General features: G+C 39.7%; 2 protein-coding genes across 2 annotated transcripts; both read right to left on the reverse strand.

Moving 5' to 3' along the window:
* LOC129101985 (tripartite motif-containing protein 16-like) lies at positions 1–2,389 on the reverse strand. Its single transcript, XM_054611879.1, has one exon. It carries the CDS (start codon positions 2,372–2,374, stop codon positions 689–691), a length of 1,686 nt encoding a protein of 561 aa, XP_054467854.1. The 5' UTR covers positions 2,375–2,389; the 3' UTR covers positions 1–688.
* A 6,495-nt stretch (positions 2,390–8,884) lies between these two features.
* On the reverse strand, positions 8,885–10,570 carry LOC129102770 (E3 ubiquitin/ISG15 ligase TRIM25-like). Its single transcript, XM_054613039.1, has 2 exons — positions 9,592–10,570; positions 8,885–9,459 (listed from the first exon to the last, which is right to left on the reverse strand). Exons 1-2 carry the CDS (start codon positions 10,568–10,570, stop codon positions 8,885–8,887), a joined length of 1,554 nt encoding a protein of 517 aa, XP_054469014.1.
* Between the last annotated feature and the right edge of the window lie 6,068 nt (positions 10,571–16,638).

Genomic DNA, 16,638 nt, shown 5'->3' on the forward strand with positions numbered 1-16,638 from the left:
TTTTGATTTTGTTCAAATGCAATCAGTGGGAGTTCTATCTACATATTCACTTCGTCTGTTAAACCAGTATGTTATCACTGTGTTGAAAAAATATCAAAGTAATGACAGTGACACGTACTACACTTTTGTTAATACGTATATTAGGGTAGCAATTTTCGTTAAGTTAATTCATAGGAAATTTTGACTTGCATTGTCCAGTATTTTCTAACGTCCAAGGTGATACTCTAATTTTTTTGTTTTGTACTAGTGACAGCCTATATCCCAAAGCACATTCAGTTTACAACCCCACAAGACCCAAATATGCCCAAATAAAACTTAAATTATTTATTGATGGTCCAAATATTTGCAGATTAATTCATGAATTGTTTCAGCTAATGTGGACATTGCAGTTTTAGTTTCATTGTTTTTTTTAATTAAAAAATGTATATATCATTTCATACTTTCAACACTACAGAATATGCTTTCAATAACTATTGCCAGCATCCTCAATATTAATGGCAAAAACTCTGTTTAAGATAAAAATGCTTATGATTCAACCAAAACTTTCAGAAACTTAAAATATATCGACACATAATCAAAGGCAGGAGACAGCAAAGTGGTGATAATCAGGTCATGGGAAGTGGGAAGTGCAGAAACAGCACATCAAAGAGAAGCGAGTAACAAAGAAAAACATCTCAATACTTTCTGTCTACTTGAGCCCCGCTGTGGATCCATAATTAACCCAAAGTCCAGCATAGAGAGGCTGAGTGAATGTGGTCTGGACTCTGTGGAGGAGAGTCATGTTTCCAGAGACGCTGTAGAAGGAGAGAATACCTGCACTGTGGTCCAGGTACACTCCTACTGTGGAGGACAGAGGGCCTGAGATGGAGGTTTTGATGTTGTTATGTCTGAATTCATAACCGTCACTCGAACAATATACTGCCCAGGACTCGTCATTGTTCCCAAATCCACTTTCATAGACTGGTCTTCTCATATGTGTGTATGTGACTGCAACTGAAACTGTAAACCCAATCCACTCCACCTCCCAGTAGCATCGTCCAGTCAACGTCTCTCTGCTCAGGACCTGAAGACTATTAATGCTACTGTGTGAACCTGGGGGACTAGAGTGTAACTGTACTGACATACTCAGTCGTGTGAATGGTGATGCTCTCGCCACTGTTGCTTTCCTGTTCCCTTCAGAGAACAACAGCTTTGTGCTTGTTGTTTTTGGATCCAGTGTGATTTGACATGAATATTTGAGGAAATCAGTTCTGGTCTCGAGTTCTGCCTGTGGCAGTAAAACATCCTCAGTCCCTGCCAATGAGATCCTGGTGGATACCTCACTCAAAATGTCCTGTAGTTTATCTCTTACCTCTGACACAGCTGCCATCACATCCTTAGAGTATTGCAGAGGGCAGATATTGATTCTGGATGAGTCAGTAGAGTCACTAAGACATGACAGTGAGGGGTAGTTCTGTAGAAACTGGGTGTGGTCCTCTGTGTGTGACAGCTGCTCCAGCTCAACGTCTTTCCTCCTTAGTTCAGAGATCTCCTCCTCTAGCTTCTTCTGAAGCTCTTTGACTCGACTCGCTTCACTTTTTTGCTGAGATCTGATCTGCTGCTTCACATCAGAGCTTCTTTTCTCTATGAGATGGATCAGATCTGTGAAGATCTCATCACTGTCCCTCACAGCTTTATCAGCGGAGCAGTTGATAGCCTCCACCTCCTGCTGAAGCACCTTCACATCTTTCTCTCTGTTCTGGATTCTCTGCTGGATCTTTTGTCGACTCGTCCCAAGCTCTTTCTGCCTCTCAGTCATTTCTGCTACAGCTGAGACTGTGTCGTGGAATTTATGTTCATCAATAGAGCACAAATAACAGATACACTGCTGATCAGTGCGGCAGAATATCTTCATCACCTCATTGTGACGAGTACAGATGCTCTCCTGAAGCGTCTTTGAGGGGTCCACCAGCTTGTGATTCTTGAATTGAACAACTTCATAGTGAGGCTGGAGGTGCTGCTCACAGTAGGAGACCACGCACTGCAGACAGGACTTGAGAGCTTTCAGTTTTCTCCCAGTGCAGAAATCACAAGCCACATCTTCAGGTCCGGCATAGCAATGATCAGCTGGAGCAGAGTGGAGTCCTGCCTTCTTCAGTTCCTCCACTAAATCTGCTAACATGGTGTTTTTCACCAAGGCAGGCCTCGGTCCAAATGTCTGTCTGCACTGAGGACAGCTGTAGATTTTCTTCTGATCCTCTTCATCCCGGTGGCTTTTAATACATTTCATACAGTAGTTGTGTCCACAGGGAATAGTCACTGGATCCTTCAGTAGATCCAGACAGATCGAACAGCAAAGCCTTTCTTGGTCCAGCTGAATTCCTTGCTGCGCCATTTCACCTCTCAGAGACAGAGAATGACAAATAGTTTCACTTTCTTTTCCAAGAAAAAAGCTGGTTGTGCTTGGGAACAGGGAGAGGAAGGAGGGGTTATCAGGCTCTGATACATTCCAGTAAGACCAGTCATGTAAAGTCAAAGTGTGTTTTTGTAGTCCCTCTTTGGAACGTAAAGTGAAGAGTTTAAGACATCAGACTGGATGAATCCAACTAAAAATACATCCTGCTTATAAACACAACCTAAAATAACCCTGCTCAGAAAATAAGTCAGGTTTAGGTTGATGTGTTGACCCAGTCCTCTCTATCTATAGTACACTTTTTTGGAGCAGCTGCATGGCATTAATAAACACATCTGTTTCATACAGACCTTTAATTAACTATGAACCTGCTCATGTAGTAGAACACAGACAACGTTGGTGCTGTTAGTTTCTGTGGTGGTTTAGAGTCCAAAGAGTTGTGAGCGATTAGAAAGCACAATGTCCCACTTTATGGTTTCTATTCCTGTGTTTTAAGCTGAAGCATGGCAGCCTGTCAGTAAAGGCAGGGTAGGAGCAAATGTGTTTTTTTAATTCTTTAGTTTGGTTGGATTTGTTTTTCATGTCATTTTTCACCACAAGGTGTCTCCCTTGGTTTAGTTTTCCCTTGGTGACTAATGGGCCTTTGTCACAGCAGACATTTGACTTGTGTTGTTATGTGTGGCTGTATTTGTCATAAATACTTCGGTATTGTGGGGATTTTTTGTTTTCCTTTTTTTAGTTCCAGTTTTTTTTTAGTTCATTGCTTAGTCTTTCACACCCTGTGTCAGTTTCCTTCCTGTGTTCACCTGTTGTACTTTTGGACTATTTGTAGTTTTGTTTTTTTATGTTGTTAAAATTGGGGCAGATCTACAGTATAAGAAAGGTAAAAAATCACGTCAGGCAGCAGTCAGACCATTATTATCTGGTCAGGATTCCAGGACAATTTAAAATCCCAGTTTTTATTTTTAGTTCCTCTGCATCACTTCTTCTTTTCAAATTATTATTATTTTTTGTTTCTCCTTATATGCTGCTCTGACACTGCTGAGTATCAACAGCTCTTTCTATGAGCATATTAGAACCTCGATGCCCTGAATAAATAAACCGATACACTGCTGTGTTTGTTGGGCATCAATCCAAAATGTCTTTAGCTCTTTTATCCGTGTTGAAAAGCTTGATCATATTGGATTTATGTTTTCTTGGTCTTACTGTTAACTATATCATTTAATTTATAGTTGTAATCTTTATCGCAGTCAATACCAAAATGTGTACGGACTGCAGGCCTTACTCAATCAGTGTTCCTGTCCGGACTTGTAAAACATCATCAGTCAAAGTTCAAGTACTGTTCCATTTAGAACTCCTTTTCCAGCCAAGTATGGTCGAAATGATGTGAGGTAAATGGTTGACTTTGATTTTCTATTATTATACTTTCAATCTAAAAGGTATAGCTGTAGTCTTAACATAATCATATTTACTCCGAGTAAATCACATTTGTGTCTTTTCTCTACTGAAAGACACTATTCTAACCATTATCTGAAAAATGATTGAAGTTCTTTAATATCATTTCATAAAAGATTTTAAGAAAATTACAATTATTACAATCTGTTTAATTTGATATTTAACTCAATAACTTTTTGATATTTTGTATATGGCCAAATATACCAAGATAAACTCAATGTCCCAGTGCCGCCAACATTGTTTATCATTATTGAATAACAATGTATTATTCAATAACGATATTACTAACTCACTACAGAGATATAACAAATACATTTCTGGTTAATAAGCTTTGTCCATTGCTTGTTATTAATTTCTCTATTTTTTTGAGAAATTTAGAGACTCCCATTGCTGCACATGAGTTTTTACTAAAAGGTTCAATGTTTAAATCAAAAAAAGGATTCCACAGGGAGTAGTCACTGGATCCTTCAGTAGATCAAGACAGATTGAACAGCAGAGCTTTTCCTGGTCCAGCTGAATTCCTTGCTGCACCATTTCACTTCTCAGAGAGAGTTAAGTAAATATGCATTGGATAGGGTGTGAGAGCATTTGCACTTGACAGCACTTTGCTTACACCCATATGTAAACTTTCAGATCTGCGAGGGCCGGAGGAAGCAGGATACACAAGGACTGACTGGGAGTGGTTGTGTTTAGGAAGAGGATGAGCTGCAACATATTCTGATGGTGTCTCAGTAGGTCCAGACAGATCCAATAGCCAAGATTTTCCTGGTCAGGCTGATCCTTCGCTGTGATATTTTTCCTCTAATAGAACTGCAAGTCTCAACTGAAATACCTGGATTGAATGAGACAGTGTGTTTAAGATCACACCAGGCTTATAAGTCCTCCATTCATCCATGGAAAAGAAGCAGCTTCAACTTTGACCTTGTGTTTTAATTGTCCCTGTTTACAACTGGTCTTTTTTTCTTTCATTTTCTCTTTTGCCCCTTCAGACTGTGTTTCAATGACTTTCCCAGATCTCAGCAATGAGCATACAGAGTACAATGTCATTATTACCAATAGTAGAGGGAAAAGTATGCAGGTATAATGCTTTAATACCACACCTCAAAGCCAACTGATTGTTTTTTTTCAGATTTTGATTTGGACTCCTTTTTTCCCTTTGTACTGGTGACATACCAGTGCTCCCTTGCCAGGCATACAGTGGGTACGGAAAGTATTCAGACCCCTTTAAATTTTTCACCCTTTGTTTCATTGCAGCCATTTGCTAAAAATTTTTTCGCATTAATGTACACTCAGCAACCCATCTTGACAGAAAAAACCAGAAATGTCTGAATACTTTCCGTACCCACTGTACCTTTGAGCCTATGACTACTTTTTCCACTTCCATTTTCAATCCACCCATCAGTCGAGTATCTTTGTCGCTTATCTTGTGGTGGCAACATAGCAGCCAATTGCAATATAAACTTCTCCTTAGCAGCCTTCTCCACCTTTACGTTGCTCTTTCCTCCATGTGTCTAATATGGACGATTTAAGATGCCTAACTAAAAACGAATCAAAGAAATTGAGTAAAAACACGATACATCAAATTCATCCATCCAATATTCTTACATTAAGTCCTTCAGGATCCTATCCTCCTCCAACCAGTCCCTGTAAGCTAACGCTAGCTAGCTAACACTTATTAAATAAGCTGTCAAAACTTACCAAAAATTGTGCCAAAAAGATATCTGCCAATAGTTTGTGTGGGGGATGATAAGCTCCACCCGTGGTTTCACCCCATGCTGTGATTGGACAGTAGATTATTTTTGGTTTTGGCATTGAATATAGGCTCATTTGAGACAAACAGCGCCTCCCCTGGAGAGTCGACATAAGCAGGAAGCAGCAGCAGGGGCAGCTTTAAAAAAATAAACAGGAAGTCAGTGAATTGTTTAAGTCCGGTGAGATCCCTCTGTAGGCATCCTGTATTTGCAGACCACGTTTGGATATCTATGGCTGAAGAAATTGCTAATGCATTCTTGAATGTCGCTGAAGTTGAAGGAGAGGAGATCCCCTGAAGAAGGTGTTTTGTTGTATGTAAATATTTAAAATGAACCAGAAAATATGGCCCTGGTTACAGTTCTTTAGCCTCATACTTTGCCTACTTTCTCTGGCCGCTTCCGTCTAGTGAAGGATATATTGAATCTCCATGGTTTTTGATTCTCAAGTTATCAGGTAAACTAATAAATTGGGTTTAGGAATTCTCCAACATCTTAGGCAGATTGAATCACTTTAAAAACAGTTTAAAAAATAGGAATGTTATTGTCACAAAGTTTAAAACACGATTTCTTTTTTTACTTATTTCATAAAAAGGTTACTTTTAGAGACACATGGTTTTCATTGGTCAGCAATGAAATAATTTATTAACTGCCACCTACATGGCCAATGAGTTCTAGAATTGTGTATACCATCAGCTTCATTCTTCTTCTCCTAGACTGGCTCCAAAAACATCTCATTTTGTTGAGGAGGTTGTCCCTAAGTAAAGAGTCACTGACTTCAAAAGTTATTTCAAACTATTGAGAGGACTAGTGGAGGAAGGCTTATCAACAACATTTCAAGGCCAAAGTATACTAACTGAAATTTGCATGTCACTTTGAATCTTCTCTTTGCTAACTAGGACTTGTGACCAACCTGGGACCATTCTGCATGAATAGACAGCAAACCAAATAACCACAGTCTAACAATGTTCTCGCCTGTCGGTGGACTCTGTCCAACCGCCATATAGGAGGGTGGCAGACGTCTAGATTTTGACATCTCAAAATCTACAGTTTCAGCTCATCTCCCATTACTTTTGTTCCCTGGTCAATACACATCAGCCCCATTACATTTTGTGGCCTACAAGGGGAAGCAATTCACACATCTCAGTAACGGTTTCAATCAGCTGGTTTCACAAATACAGCCTTTGATGTTGATGGATGTTACATTACCATTGTAAAACCTAATTGAAACAATCCCATAGCCAACACAGAAGATTGCCATGCAAGGGAATGCACACTATCTGTGAGTCATCTTATCCTCTGTTGCTACAACAGAAGAAACCCTACAGGGATAATGGGCACCAACCCACCAGGCAAAGGCACGTTAGCAAAAAACTTACTGCGGCTCGTGTGGCCGTTGAGCGTGGTTTTGGCATCCTGAAATGCATCTTCAGGAGGATCAAATGTGGGCACATAAAATAACTGCCAAATATCAGTGTAAGCGTCACAGCATGTGTTGCATTGTTCACAATGTTTGTTTGCATTCGGGTGACCAACTTGATGAAGATAGACAGGATATTCTTCATAAACTCGGAGAAGACATGGATGAACCACACCCACCAAGCTCAACAATCAAGATGCATCTCACTACGGATGCATGATTTGTGCCAAAATTTAAGGATAGTGTACACCTTTACACTACATGTAGTTACATTTTCTTTAAAAAAAATTGAGGTGGTGTGCAGGATGCTAAAGGGTGATGTGTGGTACTTCAGGTCAAATGCCAAGTCAAAAATGACCTTGTAATATTTTATAAGGCACTGCTTTTGGATTACAGCGCTCTACATCATCAAGACTTCTGCTTGGCCTCCACACGGCAGCTCTTGACTGCGTTAAAAAAAACAGTCTTCTAGTGTTGCTTTGTCTTAGTAACTTAATCGTTTCTTGTTGCCTTTTTCAAATCGTTCTGTTCTTCTTTCCTGCCATATCCCCTACTTTGTGGATTTGTTTATTTAAAAAATATTTGTTTATTGTTTATAAATATGAGGCAGATAATCTGTGAAATAAAACAGGCTACTCCTGCTTTAAGTGCTCCTAATGGCATTTGCGAGAATCCACCAGGCCTGGAGGAAAACAACCGATCAGAGCCAAGGAGTGTTTCATTCAGCTCTCAATCACTGCTGGTGAAGCTTGTGAACTCAGTTCAAACTGTACGAGGCAGCACTGATTAAGATGTTGTTACTGCATTGCCTGTTGCTCACCTCACATATTTTAAGAAACATCTTTTAGTGGACTGTTTAGCTGTAAAATGAGCACGTTTTTGGATAGAAAAAATCTGAACCTACCCTTTAAAAACATTTCTGACTCACAATGTTTAGTGGGAAAATGCCCTCAGTTATACTCTCAAAACACTTTCATATTTTCTTCTGTAGATTCAATACTTTCTAGAATAAACACTCAAGGAAACTGTGTTCATTTTGACAAAAAATATCTTCATTGATTTATTTCAATCACATATCCAATCACTAAATCCTGGTAAATATGGTAAAAGTCTTTGGTTCTGTTACTTTCTAAAAACCAGGCAAAGATGAGGAGGCAGCAGAAACTATGCAATGATTATATTCCAAAATACTTATAAGCTTGAGTCCAACAGGACAAACAGGAAACAGAGGCAGGTGGAATTAAAGAGGGCAGGGCAGATCAACAAAGGCGAGAGATCACACAAAAGATGAGGAAGTAAGCCCAGACAAGACACACGGGGAGAGTAAACTTACAAAATGAAAGCAGGAAACACTAAACCTGAATGAAACAAGTAAAAAACAAAGAAGACCCCAAAACTCAAAATCCTCAAAAAACAGATGCAAAACTGTCCAGTCTTCACACAAATAGTCAGAGGGCATTGAGCCAAACATTGACAGCTGCAATCTGTCCAAGTTATTCATCTACAAAGGTGATAAAGATCATCACCTAAGATGTTGGAGAATTCCTAAACCCAATTTATTAGTTTACCTGAAAACTCACATATTAAAGCATTGTAAATCGCCTTCTGGCCATCTGTACCTCCTCATAGAAATCAGAGGTATCTTTCCTGACAAACCACAAAACAGATAAAACAGGAAGAAAACTCCCTAAATGATACATTTGATACATTTGTTTGTTTGTTTTTCCAATCAAAAAATGTAATAATATCTGAATTTAAATGAAGAAAAAAAACTCTAGTTATATGAGCAGTGATTGTGATCAAACCCTAAAGATAGTTGAGCAATAAACATCTATTTACACACTCAAAGCAAAATGTCACCCAGTGGCTCTAGCTTTTGTCTTTTGGCTCACAAAACTCAGCAGATGATCTAAAATTAAAAAGACTATAAGCTCTGAGTCCAGCATAGAGAGGCTGAGTGAATGTGGTCTGGACTCTGTGGAGGAAAGTCATGTTTTCAGAGATGCTGTAGAAACACAGAATACCTGCCCTGTGATCAAGGTACACTCCAACTCTGGAGGACTCAGGACCTGAGATGGAAGTAGCCACTCCGTTATGACTGAATTCATAACCCTCATCTGAACAATCTAGAGTCCAAGACTGGTCATTACATCCAAATTCACTTTCTGCTCCTCTTCTGCTAACATCCTTGTATGCAACAGCTACATGAACTCCTAACCCACTCCACTCCACCTCCCAGTAATGACGTCCAGTCAGACTCTCTTGACTCAGGACCTGAGACCTGTTAAGAAATCGATCTGGGTGACTAGAATACAACTGTTTTTTACTCATGTTTGTTGCTTTCGTGTTCCCCTCAGATATTAACAGCCGTGTGTTAGCGGTATTTGGATCCAGTGTAAGTCTTTGTGAATATTTTAAGAATTCACCTCTGGTCTTTAGCTCTGCTTGCGGCAGTAAAACATCTATGTTATTCAATGTATATGAGATCTTGATCCATTCCTCACTAAGAATGTTCTGTAGTGTATTATTTGCCTCTGAAACAGCTGCTGGCACATCGTCAAAGTACCTCAGAGAACCGATATTTATTCTGGGTATGTCTGTAGATTCACTAAGCCGTGACAGAAGGGGGTACTTGAGGATAAATTGGGTGTGGTCCTCTGTGTGTGAGAGCTGCTCCAGCTCAGCGTCTTTCCTTCTTAGTTCAAAGATCTCCTCCTCTAGCTCCTTCTGAAGCTCCTTTACCCTACTCACTTCAGTTTTCTGCTGAGATATGATCTGCTGCTTCACATCAGAGCTTCTTTTCTCAATGACACGGATCAGATCTGTGAAGATCTTCTCACTTTCGTTTACAGCTTTGTTAGCAGAGTGATTGATAGCCTCCACTTCCTGCTGAAGCATCTTCTCATCTTTCTCTCTGTTCTGGATTCTCTGCTGGATTTTTTGTTGACTCGTCCCAAGCTCTTTCTGCCTCTCAGTCCTTTCTGCTGCAACTGAAACTGTGTCGTGGCCTCTATGTTTATCCATGGAGCACAAATAACAGATACAATGATGATCAGTGCGGCAAAATATCTTCATCACCTCATTGTGATGAGTACAGATGTTCTCCTGAAGCTTGTTGAAGGGGTCGACGAGCTTGTGCTTCTCAAAGGCTGGGGATCCATAGTGAGGCTGGAGGTGCTGCTCACAGTAGGAGACCACACACTGCAGACAGGACTTGAGAGCTTTCAGTTTTCTCCCAGTGCAGAAATCACAAGCCACATCTTCAGGTCCAGCATAGCAGTGATCAGCTGGAGCAGATTGGAGTCCTGTCTTCTTCAGTTCCTCCACTAAATCTGCTAACATGGTGTTTTTCACCAAGGCAGGCCTCGGCCTAAAGGTTTGTCTACACTGAGGACAGCTGTAGATTTCCTTCTGATCCTCTTGATCCCAGTGGCTTTTAATACATTTCATACAGTAGTTGTGTCCACAGGGAATAGTCACTGGATCCTTCAGTAGATCCAGACAGATCGAACAGCAAAGCCTTTCTTGGTCCAGCTGAATTCCTTGCTGCGCCATTTCACCTCTGAGAGACAGAGAATGACAAATAGTTTCACTTTGTCACACAAGAAAGCAGCCCGGATAGGTTCCAAACCAAAACTGGTTTCATGTTCGCTGGTATGCATTGAATGGGGCGTGAGCACTTGCACTTAACATCATATTGGTTACACCCATTTGTGAACTTGTAGATCTGTGACTGGCGGAGGAAGCAGGAAATACATGGACTGACTGGGAGTGGCTGTGCTTGAAAGAAGGGAGAGGAAGGAGGGGTAATCAGGCGTGAGAGAAATTTCAGAGAATAGAGGGACCACTATTCATGTGCTGTTGTAAAATCAAAAGGTCAACATTGAGTTATTTGAACTTAATATTAAGTACTTAAGTCATTTTGAGCAACTTAACAGATGTCTTTATTTTAACCCAAACCATGATCTATTCCTGAACCAAACCAAGAATTACCCATTTCACAACGTTAACCATATGTTTAAAACTGTGATTGTTACATTTCAATTCAGGAAACACTCACAAATGTGTGTTGTATTAGAAGGTTGATGCTCTTATCCCGTTGTGAAACCAAAATCAATGCCGAGTTATATCAAGGTTAAGTCCTGTTCGGAAACCAAAAGTCAACGTTGAGTTGTTTTAACGTAATGTTAAGTACTTCCGTCACGTTCCTAAGTTGAGTAACTTAACAGATGTTATTATTTTTAACCCAAACCATTATGTTCTCCTAAACTTACCCAAGTAGTTCTGTTGCATTAATCACCCATTTCCAGTAGTTAACCACATGTTTAAAACTGCAGCCATTACGGTTAAACTCTCCTGTGGGTCGTATTAAAGGTAAGGAACAAACGTCCACATAAAGGTGGTGATTTTCTACTATGTTTGATCATTCTGAATATGATTCCATGATTGTTTACAACAGTATCATTAATGTTACATAAAGGTTCATGGAATGTGCAAGACCAAGAAAGGTTTGTATAGAGTACACCCTCACAAGAAGTAGAACATTTTGTCAGGTAGTAAAACTAGGAGAAGGACCAGGTAAAGGTGCGTGTGAGAGCAGTGCTCTTGTGTTGTGAAAATATTAAAGAGCTAGTTTGTAGCGTCTTTTGGCATAGGGGTGAGTTAGAAACTTGATGGCCGACACAAAAACACGGAAGACCCTATTTAGAGCCAGTGATTGGTTTTTCAGCTCAGCTAATGTACAAACATGGTGGTCAAGGGGAGCAAATTGCCACAGGGCTGCTCTATAGTAGAAAGCTAGAAAACATTTTCTCCTTGGTGTGTGCATTGTGAACTAACTTTTGTCTTGTGTACCAGGCTCCGAGCATTAATAAACACAATGTGACATACTGTAAGGGATTCTTGTCTCATCCCTCTTTGTCAGAATGGAATTGCAAAATTGCCACCACACAGGCTTTGATACATTCCAGGAAGAGGAGTCGTTAAAGTAAGTCAGTGTGTTCTTGGTTCTCCTTTTTAAAACATGTTGTGAAGAGTTTGAGACGCAGACTGGATGAATTTTACTTGTAAATAGATCTTGCTCACAAAGCACAACCTAAGTTTACCCTGCTCAGATAATAAGTCATTTTTAGGTTGATGTGTTGACCTAGTCCTCTGTCCCTTTAGTACACTTTGATTCGTTTCGAGCAGATGCATGACATTATGAAATAAATCGGTTCCATACACCCATTCCATTAATTATAAATTATTATTACATTTTTGTTCACTTAATTGCTCACTTTCTACAACCCAGTTTCAGTTTCCGTTTCTGTCTTGTGTTCACCTCTTGTATTTTGGACACTAGCCTATAGCCTGCAGAGAATACTCAAAAAGGGATCAGACCCAAATGCAGAGGGTCGAGGAGGCAGCAGGATTACCAAAGTGATTCATGAAGATTCTGCTAACTGGTAGCAAGAGTGCAGACAGTCAGATGTCCCAGCAGCCAGATCACAGGCAAACTGACTAACAGAAAATACAAACTGACAATGAACAAAGAAACTGGTCTGGTATATGTAGGGAAGTAGGGACAGGTGTGCAGGACTAACAAGGGACAGGTGATACTAATTAGGGGGGCAGCTTATATAAACTGCCATGGAAACACAAAGACAGGAACTGAAGTCATCGGAAACGAGAGGAGAGGTGTGAAACAAAGTAAAACAGGAAGCACTAAACATAAATTAATTAATGACATTTGCAAACGTTTCCAAGAACCTTGTTGCCCTGAACGAAAAAAACGATAAACTGCCATGTTTGTTGTGTAGCTACAATGTGTAGCTTGGTGTGATGTGTAGTTTCTGTCCATTGGATCTTCATTTTGATGCATGAACTAATAAAGGTAGTGTCACTGCAGGATGAGCTGCTCATGTTTTGTCCTTTTTTTTTTGTACTTTCTTTGCTTTTGTGTCTATTAAGTCCTGTCTGCTCATTAAAGTGTTGGCTGTTGGTTTAAACATGCAGCCTCAGATTGCACCCAGCACTACATGTGAAAACCACAGGGAGCTTCTAGTTTTATCGGCAGCAGAAAATAATTGTGTCGCTGTTTTGTCCCTATCAAATACAAAATCCTAGCCAAACAGGAAAAACTCTGCACATTAAAGTATGTTCTTTTAGTTGACATAATTTCTTTGGGATTCAATCCAAACTCCATGAAAAGTCAACAGAGAAAAGTCTCCACACAGCAGGTAAGACCTGTAAACCCAACCACGTCATGATGAGACTCTCAGAGCAACTGACTTATAGAATAAAGAGAGAGATAGGCCACACAGAGTGGGTGGTAGGGTAGACATGTGACTTTTGTCCACCAGATTGCTGTTCGTGTCCCATGCAAAACTAAAAGCAATTGTTGACATTGGGTCTCTTAAGTTGTCAATAACGTGAGTCGTTAGTTTCATTCTTCATCTAAGCTGTTGGTGTCGTAAGTCACATGAGCCGTTAAGTGTTGTCAGTCATGTGAGCCGTTAGTGACGTTAGTTACCTGAATTGTTAGTGCCGTTTGCCACTTTAGTGTCCTAAATCACGAGTGCTGTTAGAGTTGTTAGTCATGTTAGTCGTTAGTGTCGTAAGTCACAAGAGCTGTTTGTGTTGTTGGTCACGTTAGTGTTGTTAGTCATGTTAGTTTGATACATTCCAGGAAGAGGAGTCATTAAAGGAAGTCAGCGTGTTCTTGGTTCTCCTTTTTAAAACATGTTGTGAAGAGTTTGAGACGCAGACTGGATGAATTTTACTTGAAAATAGATCTTGCTCACAAAGCACAACCTAAGTTTACCCTGCTCAGATAATAAGTCATTTTTAGGTTGATGTGTTGACCTAGTCCTCTGTAACTTTAGTACACTTATATTCGTTTCGAGCAGATGCATGACATTATGAAATAAATCAGTTCCATACACCCAGGAAGTCATCTGAAACAAGAGGAGAGGTGAGAAAGTAAAACAGGAAGCGCTAAACATAAATTAATTAATGACTTTTGCAAAAGTTTCCAAGAACCTTGTTGCCCTGAATAAAAAAAAACGATAAACTGCGACTGCTGTTTGTTGTTCACCAAGCTACAATGTGTAGTATATTGTGAAAAGACATTACCATGATGATAAGACATGTATCTCAACACTGTTTTGAGCTCTAACGAGTTTGCTAAGTGGACCTTTGAGCTGAGATTATTAAAAGTTATGTTTAAGAGAGTTCTTCACAGTTTCTTTTTTTTTTTTTAAATGGATCAAAATTGTTCGCAGCAGAACCAAAGATTATGTTTATATCTGTGATTTAATGAGCTGTTCTTCATTAGTTTTTGGTGTAAAAATTCAATGTCTGTTGATTTTTTTTTTCTTAATCTTGTTATTTCCCTTCAAATTTCCTGTCACAATTTTTAGAAGGTTAATCAGATCAGCCTTTGATTTGTTCCCTTAAAGATAAATGGTTTGGACTGTATTCAGGTGAGGCTGGGAAAAATCACAACCAGCACCCGGACTATCAGCACCGGCTCTCCCCACTGCCTCTTCTCACTCTACACCGACGACTGCACCTCAGGTGACCCATCTGTTAAACTCCTGAAGTTCGCAGATGACACAACTGTCATTGGCCTCATCTGGGACGGTGATGAGTCTGCGTACAGACGGGAGATTGATCAGCTGGCCCTCTGGTGTGGTCAGAACAACCTGGAGCTGAACAAGCTCAAAACTGTGGAGATGACAGTGGACTTTAGGAGAAGCCCCCCCTACACTGCCACCCCCCTCACCATACTAAACAGCACTGTGTCGGCTGTGGAGTCCTTCAGGTTCCTGGGATCCACAATATCTCAGGACCTAAAGTGGGCCTCCAATGTCGACATCATAAAAAGCCCATCATTAAAAGCCCAGCAGAGGTTGTACTTCCTGAGCTGGCGCAGGAAGTACAATCTCTGCTGGGCCTCAGGAGCTGCTCATCCAGTCTGTTCTCTGCTGTTCCATCACTGTCTGGTTTGGATCGGCCACCGAACAGACTACAACGGACTGACAGGTCTGCAGAGAGACTCATTTGTGCCATCCTGCCCTCCAAACAGGACTTGTACATCTCAAGAATCAGGAAACGGGCAGGAGACATCACTGCAGACCCATCACATCTACAATAGCACCTCCATGGCACAATAACCTCCATTCTGCTTTAGTACTTCCATTTCATTGTTGTGTTTTTATGTTTATATACGTACTTTTGTATATATAAATTTATACTTCTATATATAAGTTAAATGTTTATGCCTCCCTTATCCCACCAGCTGTCCTTGTTCCAGTTTTTATGTCTATTTCTATGTATGTACGTCGAGTGCGACAGCAAAAAACTAAGTCAAATTCCACTGATTATGATTATGATTCATAGGCCCCCTTTACAACATTGAGAAAAGATCATTACGCTCACAGTATACAGCTCAAACTTATTGCAAAGATGGATATTGCCATAATGTCCACACCCAGTCCTGTGTGACGTAACAAGGTTTCAGCCACAACAACCTGTCGATCATTTTCCACCTTTAACAATAACTTGACTATGTGTATAAGCAGACTGTTCATAGGACTGTCAGGCCGTTAACTAAAGAAATGGGAATCTTGTATTGAATGCAGATTTTTTTTTAATTCTTCAATTCTGCCTGTACAAAGAGTACTCTGTTGATTCTGCACTGCAGTCAATGTTAATGCTACATCCCATCAATCCGTACAAATGTATTAATTATTACCTTGTAAGTCTTTTAGCCATGCTAGCCGTATGGCAATGATTAGCAATGTCTTTTGGTCGGTCAGTCTACCACTTTGTTCTAGAGAAAAATATCTCAACGATTGTCATATGGATTGCCATCCATTTTTGTTCAGACATTCATGGATGGATCCTATTGACTTTTTCTCAAGCGGCACTGGCTCTTGTAGACATTTTACCTGCTTAAGTGTATCCAAACTGAACGCAACCTCTCTTAATATCTAAATATGTAATTAGATCGTGATAATGAAAATGCATATTGTACTTAACGTCACCGTGGTCGCTGCCTCAGTAAATAGACAGAAATTTAACTTAAATAATGACATCTTATTTGGGTGTCCTCTACCAACATTTAGGGTATTGTATTATTGTGTTTTGGGACTTCACAGTGATGATTTTAGCAGCAACATCCTCTCCAGAAAATGTCCCTTTTGGTCAGAGTAAAATCCACAGAACACATAACAGTTTTCATACTAACAAGGAACTACTTTGTCCAAAAGAAAAATAGTCTCTGTTAATGGATTTATTATCATATAATAATTATCTTATTCAAATTATTTAATTACCTCCATTGTATCGATTCTTGTCAAATCATGTTTAGATAGATAACTATCTAAACATGATTTACATAAAGATTTGGATTGGACATTTTCGTAAAACACTTCTTTTGGTCATTGAAAAATTCTAAACGCACTTAAATTACTGAAAGATGTAGCCTACCACTGGGTTACTGTACTGAAACTAAGGTACATCTCAATATTATCTTAATCATATTAAAGTGAAAACACCACAATCATACATATAATTAAAAAGGCATGACTCATCACACAATAAAATAAACACTTCAGATTGCCAAATATGCCCTT

The sequence above is a fragment of the Anoplopoma fimbria genome, chromosome 14 (genome assembly GCF_027596085.1).
Source record: "Anoplopoma fimbria isolate UVic2021 breed Golden Eagle Sablefish chromosome 14, Afim_UVic_2022, whole genome shotgun sequence".
NCBI lineage: Eukaryota > Metazoa > Chordata > Actinopteri > Perciformes > Anoplopomatidae > Anoplopoma > Anoplopoma fimbria.

What these genes read in the sequence shown, in the direction of transcription:
- LOC129101985 (XM_054611879.1), bottom strand. Translation starts at nt 2,374, where the DNA reads ATGGCGCAGCAAGGAATTCAGCTGGACCAAGAAAGGCTTTGCTGTTCG.
- LOC129102770 (XM_054613039.1), bottom strand. Translation starts at nt 10,570, where the DNA reads ATGGCGCAGCAAGGAATTCAGCTGGACCAAGAAAGGCTTTGCTGTTCG. An exon ending in CATACCCAGAATAAATATCG is followed by an intron (nt 9,460 to 9,591) that starts GTTCTCTGAGGT and finishes TACTGCCGCAAG; the next exon opens with CAGAGCTAAAGACCAGAGGT.